The following is a 14,668-nucleotide window of genomic DNA, read 5'->3' as shown; positions in this document are numbered from 1 at the left end:
TGTCTCGTAAGCGCTTCCATTCCGCCACTGATATTCGAATATACAATAGCAATCTTATCGTTTTTTTCACATGTAGTATAGAAATTTGTAATAAGATACATAATGCAGTTATAATAAAATATTAATTTTAATTAATTCAAAGTACGTTAAAATATGAAAATTTATACTTCAGAAACTACAAGGGAAGGTCATTGGAAGGTGGAAGCGGCGCTTCCACCGCTTCCAATGACGGCACGCCACTGAATAATCATTATATGCCGGGTTGAGCGTCGATGTCGACGTCTCCCGCGCTCCGAAAAGTTTCGAATTGTTGCCTGAAGACAAGGTAAGATCAATCGGTATTCATTATTTTACGTCACTTCTTCTTGTGTTTGTTCTGTGAAGTGTTCGTTATCCGATCACCCACTGTATATTATATTCTTACCGGTCGCTAAATAACGAAGTGCCAACGAAAGACGTAAATAGAACTTCGAAGATGAGTATCTTCTTTAGCTATTATAGGTGTTATCCTCCTTAAAATACTTTGGAAAGTACTGTATTCGTTTCCATATAGATACCCTGTATATTCCCTACAACCTTCGGCATCTGAAAACCTTAATTCATTCATCAGCTGGTGGAAGCACGATTGTTTAACCCGTTGATTTTCATTTCGCCAAATTTTAACCCAACATGAACGCTTTCTTTTATTTTTCTTTTTGTATATTCTCTCCAGCTCTAACAAAATTATCGCCTTTTTTCTTTTATTCATTCCAGAAAAGGAACTGCTTTCCACTTTAATAAGAAAAGTAGCTAAAATTCCGTAAATACTCTGAAGTAAAACGTAAAATGTCGATAAACTCACGAAAGTACTCAAAAACAAGCTACTGTAATTTTATTTGTTTATTATAGGGTCACGTGTTTCCGAGTTGCAACGCCAGCGAACAATGTGTAATCACGAGAAGACGCGCGCAACTAGCGCTTGTTGCAGTTGCTGTCACATGCGCGGCTGGAAATCGCATGGTGTGGCAACGGCTTAAGAAATTTCACCAGATCACCAACTGGAAACGAGCTATCATTTAGTTTTTCTACAGAATCTCGTACTGAAAACACAGTATAAATATGTTTCCTAATGTTCTATAATTTCAGCAACCGCTCTGAAATTCGGACGGGTTCAACGGGATAAATTTTTCGGGGTGGTTCGTTCGAACATGTTTGGTCCACTCCCTCATCACCCTGGTAACCTATTCTGAGCCTAGCCGAACCCAGAACGAGCTTGTTAAAAAAAACCTTCTTATTGCCACTGGGTAGTTTTGATCAATATCATTCACAGTAAGAATCCGGATTCGAATCTCATTCCAGACCACTTTTTCTTATTGTCCTGCGGCAGTAGTAACTTAAACTTTGAATTATACAGAAAGCTTCATGGAAAAAATCATTGTAACTCCATTCTTTTCTTCTTTGGTATTTTTCAATTGAATGTATATTTGAAATAATCTCCGACGATTTCCTGCCATTTCAGTATATTGAATATTCTTTTCAAACAACGTACTGCTGCATGCAAGTACCATTGAAAAACCTCGCACAGTAATTCTCATTTCATGCATTGTTTTATAGAATTTAATAGTCGATGAGGATTTGTGTAAAATAAGATTCGAGCAACGTGTTTTTCCACTGTAAAAACGCATGCATACATAGCGTGGAATTTATGTATCGTCAGATGATGTTTTCCAATTGTTTCAATCATAACTCAAATTTGTCTTTCCAACATATCAACATAAATATTTTATTTCAAAACTTTTATTTGATATTTTATATATTACAATATTCCAGTCATATAATTTAATACTCAACATATAATTTGGCTTACAAATAATCGTAGTGTATAAAATATAAAAAAAATTTTATAGGATGAAGAACGTATCTGTTATTTATTCCGACTTGGAAATTTATTTACACCAGTGGATAATGGAGCAGTGATGACACATATATACATGAATTTACAGTAATCTTAGTTACAACCAATCATTTTGGTATTCTTCTAATACGTGATCATTTTGATCACTTCATTCACAGATGATGACTTAACAGGAAATAACAGATTTCTTTGTTCAGCATTTGAAATTAGAGCATTCCAATGAGCATGGTTCCTGAGAAATGTCACATGACAGCACACAATGAGCGAACAGCGTGCTCGAGTGATAGCCACGTTTAATCTTTGTCCATCGTTCAAAAATCCAATATTTCCGGAATAATTATTTCCTCTGACGCAAGACAATATGACGACATCTTTTTCACGTCCTTGAAAGCCGTCCACGGTGTTTACTTCTATTCTTTGCTGATTTTCCTTACTCAAACTCGTTTGGCTCTCAAAATATCTAGTGAAAACCTGTCTCTGGCCCTGATAAGGCGTAATGATACCTATGGAACTGGACACGGGAAGAATATGTAACAGTTCTATGCATAGTTTGCTGACAAAACTGGCTTCGGGCATGTTATATATATTTGCAGGATTATCTTTACATTCTTGACTATCTATAATATCTAACATTACGTATGGTTTTATAGGAAATTGAGGACGCGTTCCACTAGATATTAATCTAGTACCATAAAAATGTTGAGATGGAAATTTGCAGATTTCGGGATGCATACGATATTGTTCTGTCAACATAAAAATTGGACTCTGTTGTTTCATTTGCAAAAAATATTTGTAAAATCTTTCAAATAAAGATAACTGAAATCCACACTGTGCGGCAGTTTTCGAAGTAACTAACGCTGGCAACTGTTGTGGATCGCCCACTAACACCAATTTACTGATTCCATATTGGAGGGGGATCAAAATTTCAGGTTCTGTGCATTGAGTAGCTTCATCCACGATGCAACAAGTAAATGTAACAGGACTATTTCTACCAAAAGCATTTTCTAGTAGTGCATTCTTACAACTGTTTAAAGTAGTGAGTATGATGTCCGCTTTGGTTAAGATCTCTATCCTTAATTTTTGCTTATAATGCTCGATGTTACTAAAACTATTGTTTCTGTTTCTAAACCAATCGAGCCTCTGATAACATTTTTCTAACTGTAATTGTTTAGCTTTTATTTCATTTTCGGGATGTTTACGATCTTTTTTCGTTTGAATCTCCAGTTGCAACCTATTAATCCTTGCTTCTAAATCATTTATAGTAATTTGATTGTTTTCTTTCAGCATTTCTCTCAAGTTAAACTTAACCAATTCATCAATAAAATAAAATCTCAACTCTTTGTGAACGTGGTCGCTCTGTCCGATTCGAACAAATCTAACTTTTTTCCCATCAGGTTTCTTCAGATAGGATTTTTGTTTCAATAAACGTCTGCCGATTTCATCCACTGCAGCGTTAGAAGGAGCTGTGATAAGAAATTTCACATATTGGTCTCCCACTCTTTGAGTTAGCAATTGATGAATAATTCCTATAATGGTGGAAGTTTTTCCAGTACCTGGTGGACCATGTAGAAGAAGAATTCGCGGAATGGAGTGTGGCTGGCAGATGCCTCTGGATATACTACTAATTGCTTGTTTCTGTAATGCATTAAAATTTTGCATAGGTCTAAGAGGAATATGAGAATGTTTTTCAAACGAACACACTTTAAAATCGGGTTTTATAATGAAAGGATGTAGTGCGCTGTCAGAAAACTTTAATAACGCCTCAAAATGTCTTAAGGACGGTCTTTAAATACCAAATACCCTGAATTTTCATAAGTTTTGAAAGATCTAGACTTTGTTCACGCAATTTTGTTTTCACTACAAATGAGACTAATTGAGAGTTTTCTTCTTTACTAGCTGATAAATTATCTAATAGAGAATTGGCTTGGGGCCTGAATCTTTCAGTTTTATGCTCCGATATATAACCAAATACTCTTACAACTGCTTTCTGAATGTTACTTATCCTTAAATCCATAATGACAAGATTTCCTTCAAATGGTTGCGATGCTTTATCAAAAGATTCTTTCATTGATACTACTGTCTGACAATTCAGTATCATCATATCTCTGAATGAATTATAACTTGTAACTGCAGCGTAAATGCTTCTACCAGTGGAACGTTCTGTTTTTGTTTTCCATGATCTGAAAATACAGTTCCATATTTCCAATAATAATAAATTTATGTATGTATTAAAGTATTCTTCTACAGAAGTATAGTGTAGTGTGACTTTCTTTAAAGATATTTGATCTACTACAGGCGGTGGATTAACTTTATCTCTCTGTTCTAACAACCAGTTTACGTTCCACTGAACTATTTTAGCGATTACATTTTCTATAGTCATTAACTGATTTTGTTGTAGTTGATTAGGAGAGGTATTATTATTAACGAATTTCCCCCTTTCGTTCAAATTTTCTGACGGTTTCAATACAGAGCAGCTATACGAGCTAACATTTGGCATTATCTGTCGACTTTCGACATTAGTAGAAAATCTAACTTTTTTCATTTTATTAGTTGTTCCTACATCTTTTTGCAAACTTTGTGTAAGCTTTGCACGATCCTCAATTAAAGATTGACCAGCTTTGTTTTTCACCTCTTTCTGTTTGTCATGAAAACCATTTAAAGAATGTCGCCTCTCGTCCTTATCTTTTGGTGGTTCAGATTCAGATAATTCGGAACGTGTCGTCTTTTTTGGAATTTTATAATTTTGAAGAGAATTTTTGTAATTTGACTTAGATTTTTCCAGAACAGGTTTTGCTGATGTTTTCTTAGCCAAATTAACATTGTTAGCTGAATTGTTAATCATATCTTCAGCAAGTTTTGAAGATCTGGATTCGAAATTCCGAGTTGGTATCGTAGCCTTTTTCTTTGGTTGTTGATGAACGAGTGGCAATTTAGTTTGGGCATCCATCGTTTTTGCTACTTTGTTTGTTGTATCTGTTTGAATATTATTATTATTGCCGCTAATAATTCTGATATCATTAGCATTTGTAGTAGTTCTTATCGCGGAACCACCCCCCGGGAAGCGTAAGCGATATCCCATATTTTCTTTAAGTTTCTCTTTCAATGAACAGCGCTTTTCCTTTTTCTTAGTAGACACTTTCGTCTTTTCTCTCAAGGGTACATCTGGTTTCCTTAATTTCTTTTCCGATATTTTTGACAGAAATTCGTCGTTTTTAGCACTTCTTTCAGTAAACCATTCTTCTCGACCACGAGCATATTTAGGCCTGCGATTCATTGGCAACGCTTCAGTAAGTTGAATGCCACTTGATTTATCTCCAGTACAGGAGTGGCTGATTTCTGGTTTTGTTTTATCATCATCTTTAGATTTTTCTGATTCATTTTTCGTTTTCTCCTGTCCTGTTACGTGGGATTCATTTTCAGATGATGAAGTGCTATCACCATCAGAATAGAAGGATTGAGAAAGTACTGGAAAGAATTCTTCTGAAACTTTTTCTTTCGTTTCCTCTTCGGGATCTTCAGAAAGAGGTGGCCACAAAAGTCGATTGAACAATTCTTCATCGTTAATATCTTTTGCAACGTCGTCATCCGAAGATATAAAATTATCATCTACTGTATCGCAAGGAAAATCTTCCTTTGAACATTTTATATCATCATCGAAATAATTATTGGAATCCTCATCACAGCGATACTCAAATTCGTCATTTTTTTCGGTTTTGAAAGCTTTTTTATTGTCCACTTGCTTAATTTTATCGCTGTGAGCATCAGCTTCATCATCATCATCCGATATAATTATTATTTCGTCACTTTGAGAATATCCTGAATTATCGTTTATTATTATAACACTATCTTCAAATTCAGTTATATTTTTATTACATTTTGTTTCATCTTCTGAAGGTAAATCGTCTTCAATTACAATTACATTATTCGCAACGGTCAGATTCTTTTTATGAGTATTTTCTGAAAGAGCTTTTCCTTCCTTTTCTTTTGTTTTTGATTCGTCTGTCAAATTCTCATCTTCGTGCTTAATATCACTTAATAATATATCGGACTTTTTTACACCAGACTGAACAATCTCAGAATGATCTTTTAAAGGAATGATTTGATTCAAACTGCTATCACAATCGGCTTTACTATTCAACTTTTTATTACATGTTTCTGATAAATACTTTTTAACTCTATAATTAGGAGAAAAATCTGATTCACTGTCATCAGAAGAGAAAATTCTTCTTTTCCTTGTAGTTACCAAACGTGAAATCTTTGAAACATTGAAAATGTCTTGATCATCATCATCAGATGATGATGAGGATGATGATGGTTCACTAAGAATCTTTTTCTTTATCTTTAAATTACAAAATTTAAAATCGTCACAGTCATCACTTTCTGATGATGAGGATTCGTCAGGTAATTCTTTCTTTATGTTTTTTAAATTTAAATTATTAAATACTTCACTATGGTCACTATTTGATGTCACCTCATTGGTTTCCTTTCTTCTCTTCTTTTCAATTGGAAATTCGGACAATTTCACTTGATCACTATTTGATGATGATGATTCGTTGTGTATTTCGGTTTTTGATCTTTGTAACCTCAGAATATCATCATCACATCGTTTTAACTTTACAATACATTCTTTGACTTGAACAGTTTTATCTAATACACTACGGTCTGAAATTGAATCGCTACTTATCTCTTCACAGTTTTGTTCTTTTGTAACAGGATTACTCAAAGAACGAAATTTTTCTGAACCATCTTGATTGGGAGGTGTTTCCAATTTACCTGTTATATTTGGTTCTACTTTAATATTTTGAGATTTAATATCAAAATTATTCCGTTTTCGACATAATTTGAATAAAAAATGATCCTCTGCAGTAGCAGATGTTATTCCTAACCCAATTATATCAGATTCTTGAATATTATACGAACGTCCAGAATCGATCTTGACGTTATTGACAAAGACTCCATTTGTACTTTGAAGATCTTGAATGACCCATCCGCCATTAGAAGACCTCTCGAAACGCACATGTTTACGAGATATTCCTGGACTATCTTTGAGGAGTCTGTTGCTACTCCTTCCAACAATTATTTCATTTTTGTCTAAAGGTATCAGAACACATTTTTCGAAATTGCCTATCCTTAATAAAAACCATTCTGCTTGTATATCTTTTTCAGAAATCAGACCTTCTGCCATCTTCTTCGAACATACCTGAAAGAAATTCACAGTTAAAATGGAATTATACAATAGGTCATATCTCAAAATATTTTAATTAAATTTTATTGCTTTAATAATATCACAATAATTACACAGGGAAGTTATAATTAAACTGACCCTATTTAGACTCTTCTAGAGCACATTCTGCTTAACAAATTTTGATGAAACTTGGTATATATGTTATACTAGCTGATGAGCCTGGCATTGTTCAGGCAAAAAACAGCAACAAAGATAAAGATTATTAGATTATTTCGTATTTCTAACCCTTATATTATATTATAATATAGTATTTGATTTATATTTACAAAGATTATATTATGTAAAAGTTTATCACACAAAATGTGTTAGATTGGGCACTTTGCCCAATCTAACACATTTTTAAAATTCTTTAAATTGGGTACAATAGAGGAGTGTGTGTTAGATTGGCTCTTGGTGTGATTAAAAACATATTTCTCTCGATATAAAATTCTTATGTTATTTCTATAATACAATTATTTTTCTTGCAATGTGGAACCTGTAGAGACTGGCAGTATTTTAGCCTTATAGTCACTTTGTGTTCCCTTGGTGAACCAGCTGTTTCCACAAATCATAGTGTCTACTGCACATACAAGATTGCCAGTGATTACAAATGACTGGCTCAAGTATAAGTATGATCAGGAGAATATGCATGATGGCACATTCTCCTAATCTTACTTAGTCTTATCCACTTACAATTTATTTATTTAGCATACGGCTACATATCTAATTAATAAAAAGGACAAAGCAGAAAAAAGAACACAAATCATAAATGTAAATCTAAGTTAGAAATATGGTTTAAAGCACTTTCAGTCACAATCAGGAAGTCACTCTGTTGTCCCAGAAAAGGTCTTATTGGACAATCTTCCAAGATATGATGTATTGTCTGTCTTTCAGCACCACAGTCACACTGTGGGGATGCGACTTTTCCCCCACCTAAAAAGACTGTCCCTGCATAACCCATGTTTGGTCCGAATTCTATTTAACACACTCCAAAGATTTCTGGATAATTCAAATCCAGGTGATCGCTTTGTGATACAAGGAAGTTGTCGACTGTCCACTGGAGAGACATCAGCCCAAAGCCTTTTCCAAGATTCAGTAAGGTTGAAATTACTGGAATGCTGGAATTTTTAGCTCTTAAAAGAGGGGGGTGTTTTGATTTAAGTCGATTTATGCTGAGGTCATCAATATCCTGATGAATTGGAAGTTGTGGATGGGACAATATTTTCCCATATTCCCTGAGCAGAGCGCTATCCCTTCGGAGTGCAGACGGAGGGATATGGCTCAAAGCAGGTAACCAATGAATAGGAGTACATTTAAAAGTGCCTGTTATGATACATAGGGTATTATTTAGTTGGGCATCCAGTTTTTTAATGTGAGTACTGTTCATCCATACAGAGGCACAGTATTCCGCTGCAGAGAAAACCAAGCCAAGAGCACAGATCGTAAGGTGGACGGCGAAGAGCCCCATGTAGTTCCACATATGTTGTTTCTGGTATTAACCTTGGCAGTAAGATTCATCAGATGTGTTTTAAATGATAAAGTTCTATCCAAAGTGACACCAAGATATTTTGGGTTCTTATTATATTTCAGTAAATTATTGTCAAAATAAACCTTTAATTCTTCATTTGCCAGTTTGTTATTAAGGTAAAAGCATGTGGCTTCAGTTATTGTCTTACTCAATTGAAGTCTCCACTGGCAAAAATATTGTCCTAAAGGTAGATAAATCCTCTGTCAGGATCTTCTCAGTAATTGCAAGATCTTTATGTCTCGTGGCAATCACCCAATCGTCTGCATACCTAAATTTCCTTGCCTTCATTTGAGGCAAGTCAGCTATGTAAAGACTAAAAAGCAGTGGTGCCAGGATGGAACCCTGAGGTAGGCCATTATTTAGTTTTCTTATCCTACTTCTCGAATTTCCCATGACAACTTAAAAGGGTTGGTTATTTAACATCTCATCAATTATTTTAACTATTTTTAAGCAGGATATCACTTAAAGCAGCTTATAGATTAGGCTATGCTGCCAGACAGTATCATATGCTGCAGTAAGATCGATGAATACTGCAGATGTTTTTAATTGCCTTTGGTATCCAGCCTCTACAAAAGTAGTAAAGGCTAGTCTCTGGTCTGTACAGCTTCTTTTTGGTCAAAAACCAGCCTGCTCTACCAAAATTTTCTCAAAAGTTGTATTGCTTAATCTGATGTAAAGAAGTCTCTCTAAAAGCTTATACATCACACTCAAGAGTGAGATAGGTCAATAGTACTCTGGTCTATCATTAGGTTTTCCAGGTTTCAAGATAGCTATGATTTTAGCTCGTTTCATAGCAAAAGGAATATTACCTTTCTGTAGGATGTCAGTAAAGAAGCAGGCCAACCATTGCTTAGTGTATTAATCCACTTACAAACTTTTCTATTACAGTAATGAGTAATAAGTAATAGTGGTTTGAGCAGCTTTGATCATAAAATTGATTTTTATGTTATTTTCAGATCAAAAATTAATTTTTTGAGAGAAATCTTGGACAGCTTTAATCTCAAAATAAAATTAAGATTACAAATAATTTGTCAATTGGAATTATTTCAGATCATAAAATTAATTATTTCCTGGATGGATATTTATTATAAAAATTTGTCTTAATATTCGGGTACATGACAATTTGAAATACTACAACACTGAAATTATTTTGAAAAGGTTTTTATTTTTATGTTACATTAATACAGTTTATTTAAGTGTTTCCACTTTTTCCCTCAGTTTATCTAAAACATGACATTTTTTCTAGTAAGTGCAAAATTCTGAACACACATTTTAAAAAGATATTGTGAAAGGGTCCTTACTTAAAAATATTCCTAATATTTCTGAACATTTTGTATTGTTTTCTGCAATTATTTCAGCTCTGCTCAAAATAAAAGATAATATTGTTAATAATCATAACAGGTTTCTAAATAGAAAACTTAGAGGCCACAATTAAAGTAGAGGTTTTTAAGTTTAATAGTACAAAACTTGTTTGGCCAAACTCAATCAAAATTGGCAAGCATACTACTCAGACCACAAGATTTCAATTTTTGTAATAAAAGTCTTTACTTCAAATTTTTGCTACCAGAGGGAAAAATGACAAAAATCATGGAGCTAATGTGTGAGTGTAAATATCCATATTCACACTCACAAATGTAAAATTATGTAAATTCCAGTTAACTAACATCAAATTTGCATGTAAATGCTTTCAGCTAGACAAACTTATGATTACTTAATGCAATGTTATAGTTACACAATCTTATAAAGCTTCATTACCAAAGTAATGATCATGCTTCTGTTGTACTTCAGTTGTTCTGGAATGCAAAGATCTTAAGAAAAGGTCCCAAAGGTTCCACTATTACTGCTTTGAAAAAAATGATCTTAGCTTCAAAAATACCAGATCTTTACAAGTGCAATCGGGACAAGAGCACAAATCAATATCAAATGAATTTGAACATGTTACAACTGCCATAGTGGAAGATAATGCTGCCAAAGTGCTGCAGGGTTCATCTGCAGTGCTTGGGCAATATCTAGGCAACTGGATATGCTTTATTAAACTGTGTGGAAAATCATGCACAAAATACTGAAGTGTTTTCCCTACAAGATTAGTCCAAAAACTCCTTCCAGAAGATCTGGAAACTTTCCTGCACTTTTCTCACTTGTTCCTAGCTCAGATGGAAGTGGATGATGCACGGCCTAGAAACATCCTATAAAGCAACAAAGCACATTTTTATCTGAATGGCATCATCAATATACACAAGTTTGCATTTGGGCTACTGAGACCCCTTATGATTGAGAAGATTCCCTTGCAGCCATGGAAATCAGTGTGGCATCTGTTGCGTTATTCTCGCATGCTAGGATATCTGCATGCACAATTAATCTAATCCTTTAACAACATAACAACTTTATTGTTAACTACAAAAGTCTCACAAGCTCTACATGGAAGGTAAGCATACCTCATGCTCCAATGCTACCAAGACACCTTCTCAGCAAAGATGTATCCGCCATCCTCTCATAGCCAAATTATAGCCACGACAGCATCACTTTACTGCTTTGTTCATAATCGGTCCATATTTTCAAAGAATCGAAACCAACGAGACCAGTGACTTGTTCTGTCACTGCAATGAAATATTGACATTGCAATGTCTGTAGAATAGAGCACTGTGTTACATAACACAGAGCTTTATCCTGCAGACATAGTGATGCTGCACATTCAATCCTATATAGGACTGAATGTGCAGCAAGTCCTACAACAGTGTTTCACTAAAGACCAAATAATTCAGTGTTTCTGAAAGGGTGTGCTGCAAAATCTTATAAAAGGATCATTTTTATTTTAACATCATTGTCCGAATATACATACAATACCATTAATAAGAATAAAGTACAGTAAGACCCCGCTTAATGCTGATTCGACATAATGCAGTCTGCTCGAAGCCTAAAAAAGCTCAAAATTTACACTGACTTAAATTATCGTGGCATTTCATTAATTCATATATAATACGATTATTTACGAACACAAACCAATCAGAAAAAGGTGGCAAAAAGGGGTACTTTCTTTAAATCTATGTTTGGTGCAATTTTCAAAAAAATATAACATCATGGATACCATAGGAAATATAGGCTTCACTTGGCAAGAATTAACCGATAAATGCACGAATAAAGTGTGGAAGAAGTTATAACCGGAGGTATCCAAAAATTCTCAATGAGAAGAGCCTCTTGCTGTATCGTTAGGTTGACCAAACTTAACCTAATCAATACAGCAGGACTAGGAGATGTAGACGTGCAGGATATTGAGGGAGTAGAGTACTGCAGGTTTCTGGTAAAAGCCATGCGAACAACAACCTTCAAAAACTGGCAAAACAATAGTGATTCTGAAAACGAAGAATCCAAAAAATTTCTCTACAGATTTCCTTAGGAAAAGTTTGGTAGCAATAACCGAAATCGTTGATCAAATTGTAGCAATTGATCCACATTTTGAAAGGAGTGCAGAAGCAAAACAAGGCATTTTGGATGCGATCTTCTGCTACCAACATTTGCTTAAGGAAAGAAAAAAGCGACAAATGAAACTTCACAACTTTATTGCAAAAAAACAAGAATTTTAGGAAAGTTAGGACCATCATCACAAAAAATGAACTTTACATTTCTGTGTGCATATGTTTATGTGTTATTTAACATATACTATTATACAAATTAATATAAAAATTACTTAAAATTAAGGTAAAATTTGTTTATTTTTGGTTGCGTGTTCCCCTATCCCTATTTACTCTATGTTAAAATGACCTTGTTTAACACTGTTTCATTTAGCGCTTTGTTATCTAGGAACGCATCTTCGCATTAAGTGGGGTCTTACTGTACATGAAGTATCTTTCTATGACAAATTGAAATTGACATATCTGAATACAGGGGTGTCTGCATTCAGGCACCAACACTACTTGAATAAAGACCATTATCTGTCGTCCACAGACCACACGAATCAGGCTAACACTATACTGTATAAGTGTGCAGCACCCCTGAATTATCTCAGAAAGTCAAGATACAGGATCCTGTCTCTGGTCTCTCCAGTTCTCTGGGTGTTGTAGATATAGGCATTCAGCATATTATGTATTTATATATATTGCGTTAATACCTTTGTGCAGAGGTGATATCGTTACCAATGAGGGTAAACCGAGGCGCGTTTATTGCTATTTGAAAACTTTAACCAATATATCGTGTTAATATTGTCATATTAAATTGTGTGTTGTAAAGTAAATAATTTAGGACTAGGAGAATTTTTAAGATAATTTAAATGTATATAAAAATTAAGAATTCTACAAAACCTAGAATACTACCAAATACTTAAAATAGTTGAATTCTAAGCTCTACTATAAAAATTTTTCAAAGTAAAATATCTTTTTGTAATTAATCAATTTCATACAATTGGGACTAAATGCATAAATATAAAAAGGCAATTTTGTTCAATTCTTTACTTTTTAAACATTTTAAAAATCAAATTTATCAATATCTTGAAAGTAACAAATATCTTCAAGATATTAACTATAAAATACAACTACAACTATTATATGATATTAACTATGCTGATAAAAGAAATTAATATAATTTAAATAATGTATAGTTATCGTTAAACCTATTTACCTATAAATTTGATGGTCCATTTTTCATTATTCAATAAGTTCTTTTAGTTAATCTTACTTCATAGAAAAGAAACTGCAACAAAAATCAATTAAATGCTTGAATTCTATGGATTATCTTCATAACCTAAAAATTAAAAAGAAAATTCTATAAAATTACATTTCTTTAAATTTAAAAAAATCAAATTTATGATTAAAAAATCTAAAGCATTAACTTTTCATCATTTATTTATTTATTTCATTTAATAGTTCTCAATCCTTTTTTTTAAATTTTTAATTGTTATCTCTTTTAAATGCATTCTAATATTAACTATATTGATTTTCATCAATAATTGCAAGCTAAGCATGTCATCTCCGAATGAGCTGATTACAGGCATTTTCCATTCCAAGAGTAAAAGTTGAATGAATTGATATTTTTTATCTCCACAATATCAAAAATGATGTTTTCTTTAGTCTATTTTTATATATAGGAGTCTCCTGGCAAATCTGGAAGAATTTGCAATCTTATTGCTAGTGTTGCCACCTTTTCAAAATTGCTGACCTGGACGACAGGTCAGGTTTGTTCAAACAGAAGTCCCTGACGCATGCGCAGTGTTATTTTACCATGCAAAGAATAACGTGCACGCCAGTTCTAAACCAGTAGGGACTTGTGTAGGAGCAACTTAAATTAAAAAATGAAATAACTTAGCTTTAAAAGAGCTGAGAAGCAAAAAAGGTCAACAGGTTGCTACAAAATCCTGGACAAAATTAGTTATTAACTCAGACAATGAATTAAAAACTGGACTGTCCAGGTGGCAACACTACTTATTGCTATCTACTAACAAATCCATTCTCTCACATTTTATCTGTCAGGTCTGCCATTTGCAACAAACAGGGTTCATAACTGTTGTAAAGTAATTAATTTAGAAATATAGAGCTGGTGGCACAGTGGTAGCATTTTATTTTTGTATCATAATGTAAAAGCAGTTTGAAAGATAATACAGTAGAGTCCCGCTAGTCCAAACATGTTTCAGTCAGTGGAAAAAAAAAATTTTCACTAACAACAGGTCTACTTAGAAGTGTTCCGCTTTCTCTTTTCTGAGTGAACCGTGTAAATATGACTTCATCAAACTTGTCAAATGTTGAGGCCCTTGCTGTTTGTCGATTTTCAACTTATTTTTCTGAAGTAGAGGCATAAAACTATTCAATCTTTGTGCAGTTTTTTCCAGTCAGTTATTTTGGCATCTCATTGAGTACAAGTCAGATGAAATAAAGGGTGGGTGCTGACGTCATTAATGGTGTTGGATCTATATAAACCAGACCTGTTTTACTGCTTGCTTCTGCATTATTTCAATTATTCGGCTAATCCAAAAATCTGCTAATCCGAACAGGGCTCAGTCCCAATTAGTTTGGACAAGCAGGACACTACTGTAGTA

At 33.7% G+C, this 14,668-nt stretch overlaps 1 protein-coding gene and 1 pseudogene across 1 annotated transcript in view; one reads left to right on the top strand and one right to left on the bottom strand.

The window, feature by feature from the left end:
• Positions 1-1,758: 1,758 nt before the first annotated feature.
• The window catches only part of LOC136980477 (probable helicase senataxin), a 35,830-nt gene continuing 22,920 nt past the window's right edge, over positions 1,759-14,668 (bottom strand). The window contains 3 exon segments of the mRNA XM_067276596.1: positions 1,759-3,657; positions 3,659-7,094; positions 13,258-13,380. Of these exon segments, the coding sequence (XP_067132697.1) occupies positions 2,018-3,657; positions 3,659-7,079 (5,061 nt within the window). The 5' untranslated portion in view covers positions 7,080-7,094; positions 13,258-13,380 and the 3' untranslated portion in view covers positions 1,759-2,017.
• On the top strand, positions 12,750-12,881 carry LOC136980514 (U4 spliceosomal RNA; annotated as a pseudogene).

Source organism: Centruroides vittatus, unplaced genomic scaffold (assembly GCF_030686945.1).
Source record: "Centruroides vittatus isolate TY-2023 unplaced genomic scaffold, ASM3068694v2 contig_7, whole genome shotgun sequence".
Lineage (NCBI taxonomy): Eukaryota > Metazoa > Arthropoda > Arachnida > Scorpiones > Buthidae > Centruroides > Centruroides vittatus.
The sequence above is the reverse complement of the archived record's forward strand: the minus strand, read 5'-3'. Positions and strand labels throughout refer to the sequence as shown.